Raw genomic sequence first — 15,773 nt, forward strand, 5'->3', positions numbered from 1 at the left:
AATTATATGTGTGTTTCAGATTATGGCCTTTGAAAAGTCACAGAAAAAGGTCAGGCACGGCCCCCCTGAAGTAACCTTTAACCCTAAAGGGTTCTGTATGCTTGAAAGGAAAGGCTGTATGATGTGTCTGTATCTGTTCTACAGTAAATGGCTGCACTCAAAGGTGGGCAAAAAAACTTGCTGTCATGATGGGTGAATCATAAAAAATGTGAATAACGACCCCACACTTTTGTGCAGTCTCTGCAAACATCACCCCACCAATTCTGAGGTCAGAGAGATGAAGGGGCATTTTAAAATGACTCTCCAAGAGGCACTTCAGCTGAAGCATACAGAGGTCCTGACCGTGGTGTCCAGTTGTTTTCTTTTTGTCCCTGCCCCTTACAGAGTATTTGCATTTCTGCAAGTGTTAGTGAGCTTGTCAGAGCTATGCAAAGACTCAGGCCATGTCAACTAGGATAGGAATTTGTTATCATCCAGAAAAACCAAACAATGAACAAAAATGTATGTCATTATGTATGGGCTATTTTAATTGAATATTTTGAGACAAATTAGCATTTAAAGTCCCCATGAAATGGCTAATAGAGTGCTATTTGGCGTAGTTGCATGTCTCCGATAAAAGCAGCAAATAGCGCAGAATGTACTGTATGTTACGTGCCACCCCCTAACCACCAAGTCTCCGATGACAGTGGCTGATTTGACGAGGGGGATACAGCAACGATGTGGTTTTCTTGCCAGTTTTGGCTCCTGGCAACCCGGGGCTGAGTCAGCACAGACCGCTTACCAAACTACCAGCAAATAATGATACTGATATAACACTATCAGATATTGTAATACAGATTTTAGACTATCACTTCATTCTGTTACTAACACTGACCTCGACACTATAATGAGGCAGTAAACTCCACCTGTCTTACCCTCCATTTACTACGCTCAGATTTACCTGCAAATACTGCTTGAGCCATGTCTGCTAAAGGGAGCATCTCTAATTATACACGTTCCTGTAGTGATCTGTGTCGAGACACACTCATTATCTGGAAGGAATCACTGTCGCTCATCAGTTCAGATTTGAGGGACACGTTGGATATCTGATCAGAGCCGGTCTGACTGCTGAGTGCTGGCAGCAGCCAATTTACCTCTTCTCCACTTTCCCTAAAGTCTCTGTTATCTGTCTGGCTGGCAGCCTGTCTCTCTCTACAGCTGTACTACATGTACTTTTCGATTGCGTTGTTCAAATTTATCCAGGGAAGCCTCTGCAGCAGCAACCTGTCTCAGTTTCTTACTGATGCAAGCACAGACATCTGAACAGAAAATCGTCTACTCTTGCCCTCTCTGTATCTCATAGAGAGCAGTCTGAGGTGAAGTGCAGTGCACCTGGAATGTGGATGGGGAAAATGGAGAACTGAGAGTTACTTGTGGCTTTTTTTCCCCTGATTTTGCAAGTACAATGATCAGATCCTGCAATTCTCCACACACAAACCTGCACCTCCACCCTTGTGGGCACCCACCACCCCACTTTCTTTCATTTCTGATCCTCCATCCATAGTCATCTCTTCTGTGTGATTGAGCCTCCAGATCACTGCTCCCCAGATAAACCCTAAGTCTGAATCTATCGCCTTAGACCATCTGATTAGCACTACGTCACAGAAAGGGGAAGTAATCCCAGTCTGGGCCCAGGAATAGAGCCCTGGGAGGGGCCTGGCTACTGCAGGCGATGCTGTAGAGCCACCATGCATGTGCCCCTGGGTAATCCCTTCTTAAATAGCCCCAGGGCAGGGAAAGAGGGAGGGAGCTGGTGCAGGGGACGTTATACTGTGGGAGCAGCCCCGGTCAGTGTCCTCTTATCCCTCGGACACACCACAGCAGCCAGAAGAGGAGAGGGATTCGGATACCTGTTGGACCTTAGGAGGACAGCGATTCGACCAGGATGAACTTTGCTGCCCAGCTATTCTACTCGAGCTACCTGAGCGAGCGACTTGAGCGTTTGTACTCTCCCAGGCCTGCAATTAAAGACACCGAGGAGAATGACCCCTTCTGGCAGAGGTGGGAACTTACAACATGTAGCTCCCTGGAACCTCCAGACCTCTCCCCTCACCAGCTCATAGCCCAGCCCATAGTGACAGATATACCTTCTGTCCAGAGTTCGGAGATTCCTTCAGTAACTCCCATTCCTTCTCCTCATTCACCTTCTTTGCAGCCTACCCTGACAAACACACCCTCAAATCTCCAAACTCTTCCTGTGCCACCTTCTCCTCAGCCTAATCAGAAAAGGAATTCAACACAACCACCCACTTGTCTTCCTAATCCAAGTTTGGCTGCTGCGATCCCCAAATCGAGGTCCTCTGAACTCCCTTCCAATGATCGTTCTCCTCAGATGGTTCTCTCCAAACCTTCTCCTGCTCCTTCCAGGTCCCCAGCAGAAAAGGCCTCCTTCTCCTCTTCCATCTCCCAGTATTATTCTTCCCCGTCCTCAGCTCTTGCTCCTTGTAGAGAAGAGCAATACCCAACCTTTCAAGCCCTGGTAGACTTGCTCCTTCGCTTTGTCCTCTACTTTATTCTTCTCTTCGTCCCCAGGTAATTCTCACATATTTAGTGAAAGACAGAGAGAAAGAAAAGAGTGCTACAGGATGAAAGTGAAAAAATGTCATTGTTTGCGGCAATATATAAATGAGATCACATCTAGGGTCCAAAAGGGTTTACAAGTACAGTAGTTCCTCTGGTTTGTCAACATGGACAAGCATGACTGCCTGAATTTAATACATGGGAACAGTTTTAGACAGACATGTCCTCAATCATGAGAAAAACAACGTAAGAATGCAACTTTAAAGTACTTTAAGCGAGAGTAACCAAACCTTCTCGTGCTACTTGTGGTACCTAAGTAGGCTAAAACCAACCAGACTGCAAGAAAGTTCCTAGAACTGAGTCTGAATTACAGATAGCTGCAGAATTGCACTCACAGTGATGCAACACCAACAACTGGGTTGATAAAGAGCTAAGAGACATTTTCTTTTCCCAACTGAACATTGTTCCAGTAGGAAAAGGAAGTGATACAACAGCCAGTACCGGCATTTTGTCTCTTAAAAGGATATTAAGGAGCTGAGATAGTGCAATGATGAAAGCCTGGTGGGCTGAAATGTCTCCTTCACTTTTTGCTTTGTCCTCACTTTTCTTTTTTTTGTACCATTTTGAATTAGAAGAGCCTATTTCTACCATCTCAGCTCTTCATGTCCTCGTTTGAAGAGGCTTTTTGAGGCGTGATACGGGCCGCCGTCGTGCTCTTTCCCTTCTTTGATGTTTTATTTTGAACTCTGCTTTTGAACCCTAATCACAGGTGCAGCCTTGGGCTTTTTCTATTCCCGGCCATGTTAAGAGCGCTCCGTGTGCCTGAATAACATAGAGAAAATGCCTGACAAGTGGGGCAGAGGGCAGTAATGGACCCTGGGGACGAGGTGAAAGGTCATGGTATTGTTTATGGCAGATCATTGTGATAAAAATAGACTGGGATGTTCTCTGCAGAGTGCTGGCAGATTCAGGCGGTTATTTGGGAGAGCTGCTCCACCTGGTGGCGTCTTGATAATTTTATCACACTAAAAGCTCACTAAAGCACTTAAATCACTGATCTCTTTTTTATTTGACTCTTCTTGAGTCACTAAACTCTTACTGGACTCACATGGTGCAGCAAACCCCACTCATGGCAGGTTAAAAAAAAAGACAACCCAAACACGCAGAACTTTTTGCTGATCTGAACATGACTGGCTCGGCTCCACTGCTCCACCTTTGTTCAAAGTTTCAAACTTAGCTATTAACTGTTTGTGATCTGCTTCAGTGGCTAGGTGACAGGGTTAATCTCTGAAGGGTGTAATCCTATTATTGTGTTTATATTGTGTAAAGAGTCTCCTGATTAACAACGTGCTTAAATAAACGTCCACAACGGAGTCTAACATTTAATCCAGTTTTGTGCGCTGTCATTTGAGAAATGAAAGTAGATTCAGTAGATTTGGGAAGAATGGAGCTATTCTAATGAATTGTACTGTTTCATTACATTCAATGCCCATTTACTGAGCTGTTATAAATCAAACTGTCCTGCCTTTAGGCCTAAATTGCCACCTTAATCGTTTGTGTGTCTCCCAAAAAGAGGAGCAGAATGACCCAATGAATCATAAATTGACTTATAGATGTAATCTGTCACAGTGAGGGGAAGTTGGGTTGACATGAAAGGTGAATCAATTCATCTCAGTCTGAAGGATGGGGTGTGTGTGTGTGTGTGTGTGTGTGTGTGTGTAGGTGTGTGTGTGTGTGTGTGTACAAAAGTCACTCACCCAATCTCAAATGTTAAGACTGGTGGGTATAGAGTTAGGACATAATTTGAAATTGGTGAATCAACGTCATGTATGGGGTGCAACACAACAGGTCCTGGTTTCCTGCAACTTTTACACATACTGATAACACAAGATGTTATCAAGAAAGTTTCGTCTATCTATCAATAGATATCAATACTTCATATTCTGGCTCTTATCTGATTGAGACACTCATTTGTAGACTTGATTTTGCAGTTTCTCTTCCACTCTGCCCTGCCTTAGGTCTACTTTTTGCTTATCAGCAGCACACTTTTACTCACTGGATTTCTCTGAGTGAGAATGAAATTACTGGGACTGTGATATCTCTCGATCAGCTGTTCTAGTTATGGGTTTAACCTAGAATTTGTTCCAAGGGAGCCTCAACCTGATGTTTTTAAGGTCGCTGATTTAGTCAAATCAAGAAAGCCATCCAAAAATATACTGACTGTGTATGTTCTTTGTTCTAATGGGATAAGAGAAGCTATACTTATACATTCTCAAACTTTAATTACCTCCACCATGGATGGATGGAATCCCGGCTCAGAATAGACCCCATTAACTTTTGATGCCGATCCAGATAAAGGGACGGATCCAGGATGTTTTTCTCACTTTTTTAACATTGCGAGATAGGGTGTTTTTCATTTAGGTGGCTTCTATCTGTGAGTGAGTACAGTTTGATGTGGATCAAAATAAAAATCTAGCAGATCAGGCTCGATTTAATTAAAGAGGACTGTTGAGCCTTGGTGGAGGTACGTGCTCTACTGAGTGCCATTCTAGTTTCTACTGAATCGAGTTATGGTGGTTATTTCCTACGAAGCAAATATACTTTACAGTGCTTCCAGCCAAAGTAAACCATCTATATTTTTGCCTTTTCTATCTGAATTTCAGCAGCCACTAGTTTTCTTTCCAGTATGCAGTTATGAAAACAGAACTTTTTTTAAAAAAAAAGTCTGTCAGAGTGATGCATTTTTTGGGTTAGTTCCAACTTCATGACCTGACAGCCGGCAGCTGAACATCGACCAAATCTAAGAAGCTATGCTCTTTTTCAGTATCCATTGTGGATTGTTCACAATGGATACAGTGAACAGCCTTCATCATCTAGGATTAATTTCTGTAGTGCAAAATGAATCAAGAATCTGTCTGACAGAATGAAACTGTACATGTTGTTCATCACAGTGGATAAGGGCTCAGTTTCAAGCATCTCTGAGTAGATTTTAATACTACAGAGAAATTTAAGATGCAATAGTTAACATTACGGACCTTTGTTGTAAATGTTGTTCAGTTGTGTACATATATTATCTTAAACGTTTCCAGCAATGTTGAAATCCAGAGAAATCTGTAATTTTATTCAGGGTAACGGTGCGCTGCATTTTGTCACCTGATGCTATAGCTTGCGTGGAAACACCAGGTGAGAGTGAGGGAGGAAGTTGGCGACTAAACATAACATGAATAAAACTTAATACATTAACTCGTCCACGAACATTTATGCCTGAGTAACATCAGATAGATTTTTATTATATTTTATTATCAGTAATGGTTGTTGTTTAACAATGAAGACAACATATCCCATGATCCCACGCTACCTCACAACAACGTCAAACTACACCTCTGTTTTCATTGAAGCATGCAAAAAAAATGGCGCTATGATCCTTTAATGATCCCTTAGGGTTCCCACTTCTTACGGTGAGAATGATAGCTTTACAGGAGTTAGGACACAAGTTACTCCCTACCTACTCTAATCAGAGTAGTCAAACATTTTACAAAAGAGCATGTCAGTTTTCTCAAATGCAGGAAATCTGATTGGGAAATTAAACGACTCCTGTCTGTTGTCTTTTCTCCCAGAGAGGAGTTGCGTCTGGGCCCCGGTCAGCCTGGCAGCTCTTACAAATGCTGCCCAGTCAGTAACGGCACCGCAGGCCGCAGACCAACCCTCATTGAACCAGAACGGCTGAAGGACTTTGGTGAGGAGGAGCTGGTCAACGGGGATGTGAAGGTCTATGACACCAAGGTGGTGGGGTATCCTGAGATCACACTTATGGACCCCCCCAAAACCAGACGAGTCAGCGAGTTCAGGGCCGTCCCCAAACCCCAGTACCTCCGCTTTGAGGACATCAGCGCCGCAGCCTTCAGGATCCAGACAGGGATACAGAAGACACCCTGCACGGTACAGTAGCATAGCATGACCTTCCAGTGTGTGAAGGGATGTGGTGAAAAAGGAAGAGGTGGGTGACCTCTGACCTCTGTTAGGAGAGCAAACACCAGTGGACGGACATATAGGGGATCTGTTTGGATTCTGACAAGGGTTTGATGTAGTGGGGACACATCTATTAATTAGGAATATTATATATGTTGGTCATGTTTAGTTTTTGGAATGAAAATAAGGTATCATCATTAGTCGTCCGGTGAATGCACACCTAAAATTAGGTGCCGTTCATGGCAAAGAGGACCACCAACAATTTAATATCATCACAGACGTTTCAACCAAAGTTGGTCTTGGTTTAAGTGTCACAAGTGTCACATCTTCTATATACTGTGTGTGCAACACCTGGTGGAGAACTACATTCAGTGACATTTATTAATTCAAGAGCTCAGGCACACCTGGTCTCATCACAAATAATTACTGAACATTACACAAAAACTCATTTCCATAAGACATTTCTGAAAAAAAAGGGGGACAAAAAGTTAATTGTGCCTCCAAAAATGTTTGAATGTCTCAGCGACCCAGTTCATAGAAAAGAATGTGTAAGCGTACGATACGTCGATAAGTCTATTTAAATACAAATCATGGTAAAACTATGAATATAAGCAAGAATTTTGAACAGATAAATCAGGACATACTATCATGATTTCCATCCAGTATGATTTCTCTCTGAGTATCAGATTATAAAGATTGCTACCTGAAGGAAAATAAAGACACACACCTACACATTATGTAAAAGCACAATACATTTACCAGCTGTTTTTTTATATTTTCTATTCAATGTAATTTCTCTGTATATATTATTATTTGTATCAAACCCATTTTGGCTCATTCTTCAGTCTTTAGCTGCTATTTTGCACACAAAATGAAATGCACGCATGCTGAAATGAATATGTTATCATATTTTGTGTATTTCCATTCAATATATTGTCAGATTTCATGTCTGCTTTATTCTTAGACATCCTTCTTCACAGCATTTGTTGCCATAAGCACACAGTGTTCATGCTGTGACAAGTCAAGTTTCCTCAAATTACATCAGGGTAAACAAAAGCTGTGTGCACCGAGAAGCATGAATTCATTTTTGATTTCTACAGAAAATGATGATTGGTGTATAAACTCAGTTAACTAAATTAGAGAGATTTTTTTTAATCTACCGTACAGTTCAATTAATTTATCATTTTAAACACCGAGCTGCTTTTAAAACGCTGCTTCTTTTCTTCTTTTCTGTGTGCAGTACTCCAGACTGTCCAAACAGTACGGGATGGAGATCTACCTGAAGAAGGAACACCTGCACTACACAGGCTCTGTGAAGGAGAGAGGAGTGCTGTACATGCTCACCTCCCTCACACAGGTAACGCAAGGCAGAGCGAGAGAGAGACAGAGAGAGAGAGAGAGAGGGGGGATGATCCCTCCTGTCCGTCAGGTCATAGCTGGTCTGAGCGTGCAGACACACACGTGTTAACTGACCATTAGGGCCTACCGACCTGTAGAGTCAGAAATAGTCTGAGTGCAGCTTAGATGGACAGTGGCTCGGAAATAACAGTGAGTACACTGACGGAAATATGATCCTCTTCAGTAAGGCCATGCAAAGATCATCTTTTTGATGAGTATAAAGGGAATTGTGGTGTAATTTTTTAAACACTGGCTCATATCTGGTTATTAAATACAAGTGTAAACGTACCAAGGTGCCACCCACTGGCTTGTGGTTTTGAAGCCTCGAGTTTGGCATTACGGTCGTCACCATCTTAGTTTTTTGGCGCCTCTGTCTGAAGGTTCCAAAATTCACCTATTAGTATCTAGTAAGCTTGATAATTTGCTTGTTATTATATATATTATCTCCAAAAATCTAAATGGAGACTAACAATTTACCAAGAAACATTCCTGCACATAACATTTCTCATTGGCCTTCACTGAAAATCTTGATGCTGTGTTGACATATTTATGATGTATGAGTATACGTATGTCAAGCCTGTGTTTCTCTCCCTCCAGGAGCAGCAGAGGAAGGGTGTGATCGTGGCCACCGACTGTAACTTCTCCATGGCCGTAGCTCACCATGCAGTAGAGCTGAAGATCCCGGTGTTTGTCATCATGCCGTCATGCTGCTCCTCGCCTCGCCTCAGGATCTACAGAGACTACGGCGCCATGGTCATCTCCTACGGAAGCACCGGTCACGACTCCCAGAACCACGCCCGCCATCTGGCCAGAGAGAACGGATACCTCTTCCTGGAAGAGTCAGTCCCACTAATACTGCCTTTAATATTTCATACACAGCTCACAATACATCTGTCTGTAGACTTACTGCACTGCCACCAACACTGATATAGTGATGGAAGTCAACTCTTATGGGTTAGTAATGTTATTAAACAGAATTAGAAAATGCACGCTCATTAACCACTTGTTTAAATACAGTTCCCTGCCACATTTCTGGTATGGCATGTCAAAAAGTAGAGTCGGGGTTCTGCCCTAACTTCACCACTCACTTGCGTCAGTGCCAGTTGTGGCTGAAGACTGCAAAATTGACGAAAAAAAAAAAAGGTGTTGCAGGTGTGAACTCTGTGACCTCATCTCTGCTTGAGGCTACATTAGCCGTTACCGGCACTCAGATCAAACTGTGAGTATTCACCTCACACAGCGGCAGTTTTCCTCTGATGTCACACTCAGGGTGAGAAGCTCAGATGTTATAGGCCTCCTGCTGTGTTTCAGGTTGCAGTTCATATATACATAGGGAATCTGACATATTTGAATAATATTACCACCTCCTGATTAATCAGCAACTGAAAAGACAATGGATAGTGAGGTCATATTTCACGGTAAAACACCATATTACATATTATTAGGTCACTGGTGTTAGCAGTCAGCCACTTGGTATCTTCTTAAAGATGTGTTGTCTTAACTTGAAGCATGACCTGGGTTTTCAGTTTCTGATCAATCAGGAATCGGTGACATGATAATGTTTAGTCAGATTTCCCACATTTATACAACGTGCAACCTGAAACACAGCAGTGAGACATTTGAGACTCCCACCCTGAATTTGAAGTCAGAGCGAAATGGCCGGTGCGTTTTTTAATTTGTACGAAGAAGATTTAATAAATGTATCATGTTTCACTTAAAATCTCTAACTTTTCTACTGCAAAGTACATGATTCAATCCATGAATGGTATATGTTCACACTAAGGAGCTATTTCATGCAACTACAGCCAGTGCACGCATTTTTTTTTTTACAACAAATTAGAGTGCATAACTTTACTTCTTTCAATTGTTGAGGTAAACTCTGCTGCCTTTGTGCACAGTGCAGAGATGAGAGTGGATGTAACAAAAGAAACCTTCTGAACGAGGTCATCAGGTTACTCTGGAGCCTTTCGCCTCATGCATTCCTTCTTTTCGTCTGTGTTGTCTGATGTGCAGAGAGGAGAGTGCAGCGTACCTGGCAGGACTGGGCACTGTGGGCATGGAGATCTACGAGCAAGTACCCAAACTGGACGCAGTGGTGGTCCCTGCAGCTGGACAGTATGGTCTGCTGGCTGGTACAGCTGCGGCCGTCAAACACCTCAACTCACGAATTCTCGTCATAGTAAGTTAGATTGTAGCAATTCATGCGTTTTTTCACTATAAACTGAACTTCAGTACCGACAGTGTAGAGGATGAGCTGATTTCTAGCCTCTGTCTCACCTCGTCTCTCAGTGCTGTTAGTGCCGTTTCCTCAAATAAAGTCATATTTCCCATGAACCCTTCCATCTTATTGCTACTTGCCTCCTACATCTCCCCGGTGTTTATCAGAGTGTGTTTTTCATTCTGCTTGGATTCCCTTAACAAGATAAATGTATTTGAAGTGTTTTCCCTTGTTCTAATATCTGCCCACAGCTGAAACCTTGACAGCTTTAGCTCTGTTTACCGGAGGAGCAGAACAACCCTGTGCTTCTATTTTCAATCATGAATAAATATCCCTGTGTACGTTGAAGCAATCAATCAGATTTACTGCCAAGTCTGACCCAGTAGTGATCGTTATAAAATGCAACCCAGAGGCTGATTAATGCTACCAGTCTACATAGACTTATTTAGATCACCATTAGCTACTGTAAGAATATCAGGAACTAAATGGACTTTCTTCACAGGGAATTGAACCAGAAGGTTTCCCTCTGCTGCTACAATCTCTGAAAACTGACAATCCAATCAAAGACATCCACAGCAACCCCAATAAGAAACTTTATGGAGGTAAAGTTATTAGTCAGTAGACATGTGAGACAGAACTGTCATGTGAGTGTTGAGTAAACGTCATCGTTATCCAGTTAGAAGCTCACATTGCTTTGTAAGTTTCTCTTCTGCAGCAGCTGAACATCTGTCGATCTCCTGTCTGTTCACAGATCTCATGGAGCGTTCGCTGGGCGTGAACACCTTCCAGCTGGCAAAGAAACTAGTAGATAGAGTCATCTCCGTCAGGTACTGCATCTCCACAGCGCACTTACGCTTTCAAGCTTCATTTGAATGGTTTTACTCAGAAATGAGATATCCATTATGTGTTAAAATTCAGATTATAAGCCCTTTTTACATTTTGAAACATTGACTGCTGAATTCCTGGGTTATTCGGGGTGTTTTTAACCATGTTTTCTAAGAGGGGAATTTACTTGACATGTCTCTTTTCCTCTGCCTCACAGTGAGGAGGACTCTTTGGTGGCGATGCTGCGGTTTCAGGAGTTTGAACGCTCCACTGTGGACACAGAGGGAGCCATGGGACTGGCTGCCATCTTGGCAGGACAACTACCGGAGCTGAGAGGCAAAAAGTGGGTCAGACACGTGAATGTGACTGTTCCTGACTTTGCCCTGTGGGGAAATTCTCGTGTCTGTCTTTCTAAAAGGTCAAAAGTCAGGAGCAGACAGGACAAATTATAGTTAAAGCACTGCTCTTCGTGTTTCTAGAAGGACCAGAGTCTCCTTGTGTGGCCTCTTTTTTTATGTAAAAAACACAAGTAACATTTTAAATGTAATCCTAGCTGTGAGGGCTGAGACATTGTTCTACATGCCTAAAAGCTAACATTTTGGCACTATAGTGATGCCAGCAGAGCTAATCTGTCTGGCTAAAGATAAAACAGCCCCCTCCGTGTGTGTGTGTGTGTGTCTGCTGTAGGGTTGCTGTCGTGGTGAGCAGCGCTAACATGGAGCTGGAGCTGGTGAGGCAGTGTGTGGAGCGAGCCCTGGTGCTGGACGACCGGGTCAGTAAGTTCTCGGTGCAGCTGGGAGAATGGCCAGGAGACATGGCTAAGCTGCTGGACGTCCTGTCAAGAGAAGACGTCAGGTAGGGTCAACAGCCGTCCACTTATAGATCTTTTACTCTGTTGGTTCATGCTGAGATCCAGTCTGTTTTGTGTTTGATGTCCCTTGATTCCGCTCCTCTCTGCCTTTTTCCTCCCAGGCTGTTGGACGTCTGCCATCGGAGACAAAGCGACAAGTCAAACCTCTTCACTGCAAAGGTAGGTGGCTAATCTCTCCTCTTCGCCTCATTCTTCTTCCTTCGCCTCTTCAATCTGCTCCTCTACTATTTTGTCATTGCCAAGGACCTTATTGCTTTGAGTTGGCAGGACAAAATTGTGTGATTAAGAAAGTCAAAAATACAAAACAAATGACATACAGAGATATTTATGCTGTATTTTGAGACTGTAAATCTTGGAAGAGCCAAACTTACACTGCAAGAAATATTGATACCACAAAGACACCCTTTGTACAGTTGAAATTAATGGCTTTCAATTAAAAACCGTCTACTAATGCTTAATAGATCAGTCATGAAATTTCTCTCAAAAGGCTGCAGACAATATGGACCCAGATCAATTTGTCAACAACTTACTTATAACTGCATATTTGATGGCACAAATGCCTATAGTAAAGGCTTTTTAACATTTATAATCATGATAAACAGATAATAGAATATTAATATATATATATGAACTGCATTACTGCATCCTTAAGGTCAAAACACCACATTTCAGAAAAAGCTTTTAAAACCTTGTAGTGTTTTGACCCTCAAGGCTACCGTATGCCAGCTAAGACAGTAAGGTTGTATACCACACTGTACATCATTGCTTGAAATATGGCGCATAGTCAAGTATTTGAGCTCATGTTGTAACCAATGTCTAATATGTAGATTTGAATAACATTATGACTTTTCTCTTTATATAATATGATATACATTCACCTTTAGTGTGGCTGCTGTTCAGCGACTTACATGGTCTCGCTTTAAAATCTTAATTTTCCTTGAAACAAATGAAAGAGGCTGAGCCGCTGAGCAGTTTAATTCCACTGCAAATAAACTTGATTCATGACTCTTATTGATTAAAGTGTTTTCTCGTTTTCTAAAATTGCCATGCTCTATCTTGTTTTGAAAAAGAAAAAACAAACTTAATGAAACCGTGAGATTGCTTTGGAAACAAGTAGAACCGTCTCATTTCTCTCCTGGCTCTGCATTATTGCCTCTGCGGTCCGCACTGATGAATTGGCAGCGGTGTCAAAAGGTGAAAGGTGTTGCATAATTAATTGGCGACACGCTCGCTGCCCTAAGTCTAGTGTGTGTGTGTGTGTGTGTGTGTGTGTGTGATGTCAGAGGGCTCATTGTATGCCTGTGTGTTGACAGGTGGAGTGTGTGGTGGAAACCAGAGATAAGACACAGAGCGCTCAGCTGCGCAAGACGCTGAGTGAGCGCTACCCCTCTATATGCTGGCTGGACCGGTGATCACGACAACATGAACACAAACTGTCACAGCAAACGAAGAAAAGGAGGGGAAGTGACATATTCATAAAATGCAAACACATCCTGTAACATACACTACTATGATATAGGACTCTTAAGACATGTTGAACAAACCTAAGTGTGTGCAGAAAAGCCTTGAGATTATAGAGCAAGTACTATTCATATTACTTTATTCCTTTTGCTGCTATTGTTCTTTAATCATGGCACCCTGTAATTACAGTAAAGTGGTTAGGCTTCATTCAGAAGATGAATATAGTTCTAGATGCAGGCTAACTACACATTATACACCGGCATAAAATATATATTTTTCAATCCATACTGTTTTTAAACTGTTGTATATAAATCTGTGTTTATACTGTCTGAGATGTAGCGTCAATCCAACTAAGTGTTCTCCAAATAAAAACGGATTCATTCTATGACCTGTTCTGATTTGTTGCCATGTTTGGGAGTTAAAAAAACCGTATCTGCATTTTCCAATATTTTCCCCTTCTTGATGTTGAGGTCATTTCTGAAGAGTAAAAGTGAGGCAGGATGTGAAAGTATACTACCTGTCCCTGATTAATGGCTGGAGACAGCTCTAGTGGAGACTGGGCTGTTTAAGACGGGCTAATGCTCTTAGGTTCATAAGCAGAGGACACCGTGACCCTGGCCTGTGCTAGCTGTTCAGCCTCGTTCAGACGACGTCACACCGTTTACCTGTGTGACGCTAGCACATTCTTCCCCAAGAGTTCAAACAACGTTCAGATGTGAGATCTGTATGTTGGAGTAACCAGTAGTTAAATATTAACGATGGATCAAATGATAATGCATAATGTGAGAGAGGTTGCAAGCAGTGATGATGCTGCAGAGGATCAACACCCAACTCTGCAGCTCTATGGAGATTATTTTTAGCATTTTTGTACTCGCTGTTTTGGTTCTACAGCCATTAACTTTCTGGTTTAGTGTCACCACTGTCTTCAGTGACATCTTCTGCCACAGCAGGCAGTGAAAGGCTCGGAACCCCCCCTGTGCACGACCTATCCAGCACCAAATGAGACATGAAGTAGCATCTACCTAGAAACAGTTGCACATTTAGAAGCTGAAAAGCAGCATATTTCCCTCAGGAGCTGGTGGAGAAAAAAGCATAGCTAAAGGAGAGTGACTATTGTCAGGCTGCTTAAAACATGTTGCTGCTCTGATTCATAAGTAGGCCAACATTTAGCACGTTTAACGTTTGCTAACATGTTTCAAAGTTGCAAATCTGTGTTTTGTTAACAACTTGTTTCCCCCGCTCCCGATGGAGGAGCCAACAAATATGTTAAAAGTACTCAAAACAGAGTAACCATTGATTGCTGCTAACTGTAGCTGCTGTTAACTCAGTTAGCCGTGCAGCTAGCGGTCTCAAGTGTGAGTGTTGGTGCTTACAGCACTAGCACGGGCTAGCTTTGGATCAAGACAGGCTGCGACTAGCTGGTTAGAACTTCAGTTTATATCTCTTCAATGTAAGACGTCAGCATTGTAACATCAAAACTGTTATTTCTGAACACTCTGTTGATCATTTTTTATGTTTTTCAACTCAGATTATAGGTCATGCTGTAAATCATGAAGTAGGTAATGAGAGACTGCTCAGCAACAGCAAGATCAATCCTGTTCCTCGGGGTTTTGAATTAATAATTAACTCTCTAATCTCTAATCTGTTTATTCACGGCCACACACATTCAGAATCACACACGCTGTAACAGCCAATCTCAAGGCCAGCAGTCCCTCACCCATGTGAGACTGTTTGTATCTGGCTGTCCTGAATCTGTCAGAGTAGCTGCTTGTGAAGAGAAAGGCAGAGAGGAGATAAAATGGTCAGGGTGAATACGAGCAAATGAACTTCAAATTCTGACAAAAAGAACAAATAACTTTGGTAACAGTGCTTTATATATTACAGTCTGCATATCCTGTAGTTACTATGTAACAAGGGGGGGCTCACTTGCTCTTAATCTGTAACCACAGAGAACAATATGAGAACAGTTTGTTTTGAGTTCACTTGCCTCAAAACATGGATGACAAACTAAATTAACAGAACAGTTTGCTGACAGAAGAGTATATTAACCATACATGAGAGCTGTGATTCATATCTAGTGTTTGACACACTAGTATTTCTGTGCAGGTTGAGGACATGGCTGCACTTGAAAGACAGAAAAGTGTACATCTTTGGGTACAGTCTATCCACAGAAAAAGCATTTATAGAGTTTATAATAAAGTGCAAGAGTACTTTTTAGAATATTGTACATGGAAAAGTCCTAGTATTACAGTATTCTTTGCGAGTAGAAAAGTTAAAATTCAAGATTAAAAAGGCTTGAGTCAGCAGTCAGTGCTGTGGAGTGAAGCTCTAAAGTGGATTTCATTCTTGGACGTGTCTGAGAACTAGGTTAGAGATCAACTACAGAATCAGGATAATATGGTTTAGCTTCAAAAGAACTAAATCTTGGCTCTGCTTAAAGTAGATCCTATAAATCCAAATTAGGAAAAACTC

At 42.1% G+C, this 15,773-nt stretch overlaps 1 protein-coding gene across 1 annotated transcript; it reads left to right on the forward strand.

Annotated features, from left to right (window-relative positions):
- The first annotated feature begins 1,924 nt into the window (after positions 1-1,924).
- Positions 1,925-13,686, forward strand: LOC141009452 (L-threonine ammonia-lyase-like). The gene is made up of 11 exons (XM_073482086.1): positions 1,925-2,040; positions 6,177-6,498; positions 7,769-7,885; positions 8,524-8,765; positions 9,940-10,105; positions 10,647-10,746; positions 10,896-10,971; positions 11,187-11,312; positions 11,657-11,824; positions 11,942-11,999; positions 13,154-13,686. The coding sequence occupies exons 1-11, from the start codon at positions 1,925-1,927 to the stop codon at positions 13,250-13,252; spliced, it is 1,590 nt and encodes a 529-aa protein (XP_073338187.1). The 3' UTR covers positions 13,253-13,686.
- The last annotated feature ends 2,087 nt before the right edge of the window (positions 13,687-15,773 follow it).

Source organism: Pagrus major, chromosome 15 (assembly GCF_040436345.1).
Source record: "Pagrus major chromosome 15, Pma_NU_1.0".
NCBI classification, from domain to species: Eukaryota; Metazoa; Chordata; class Actinopteri; order Spariformes; family Sparidae; genus Pagrus; species Pagrus major.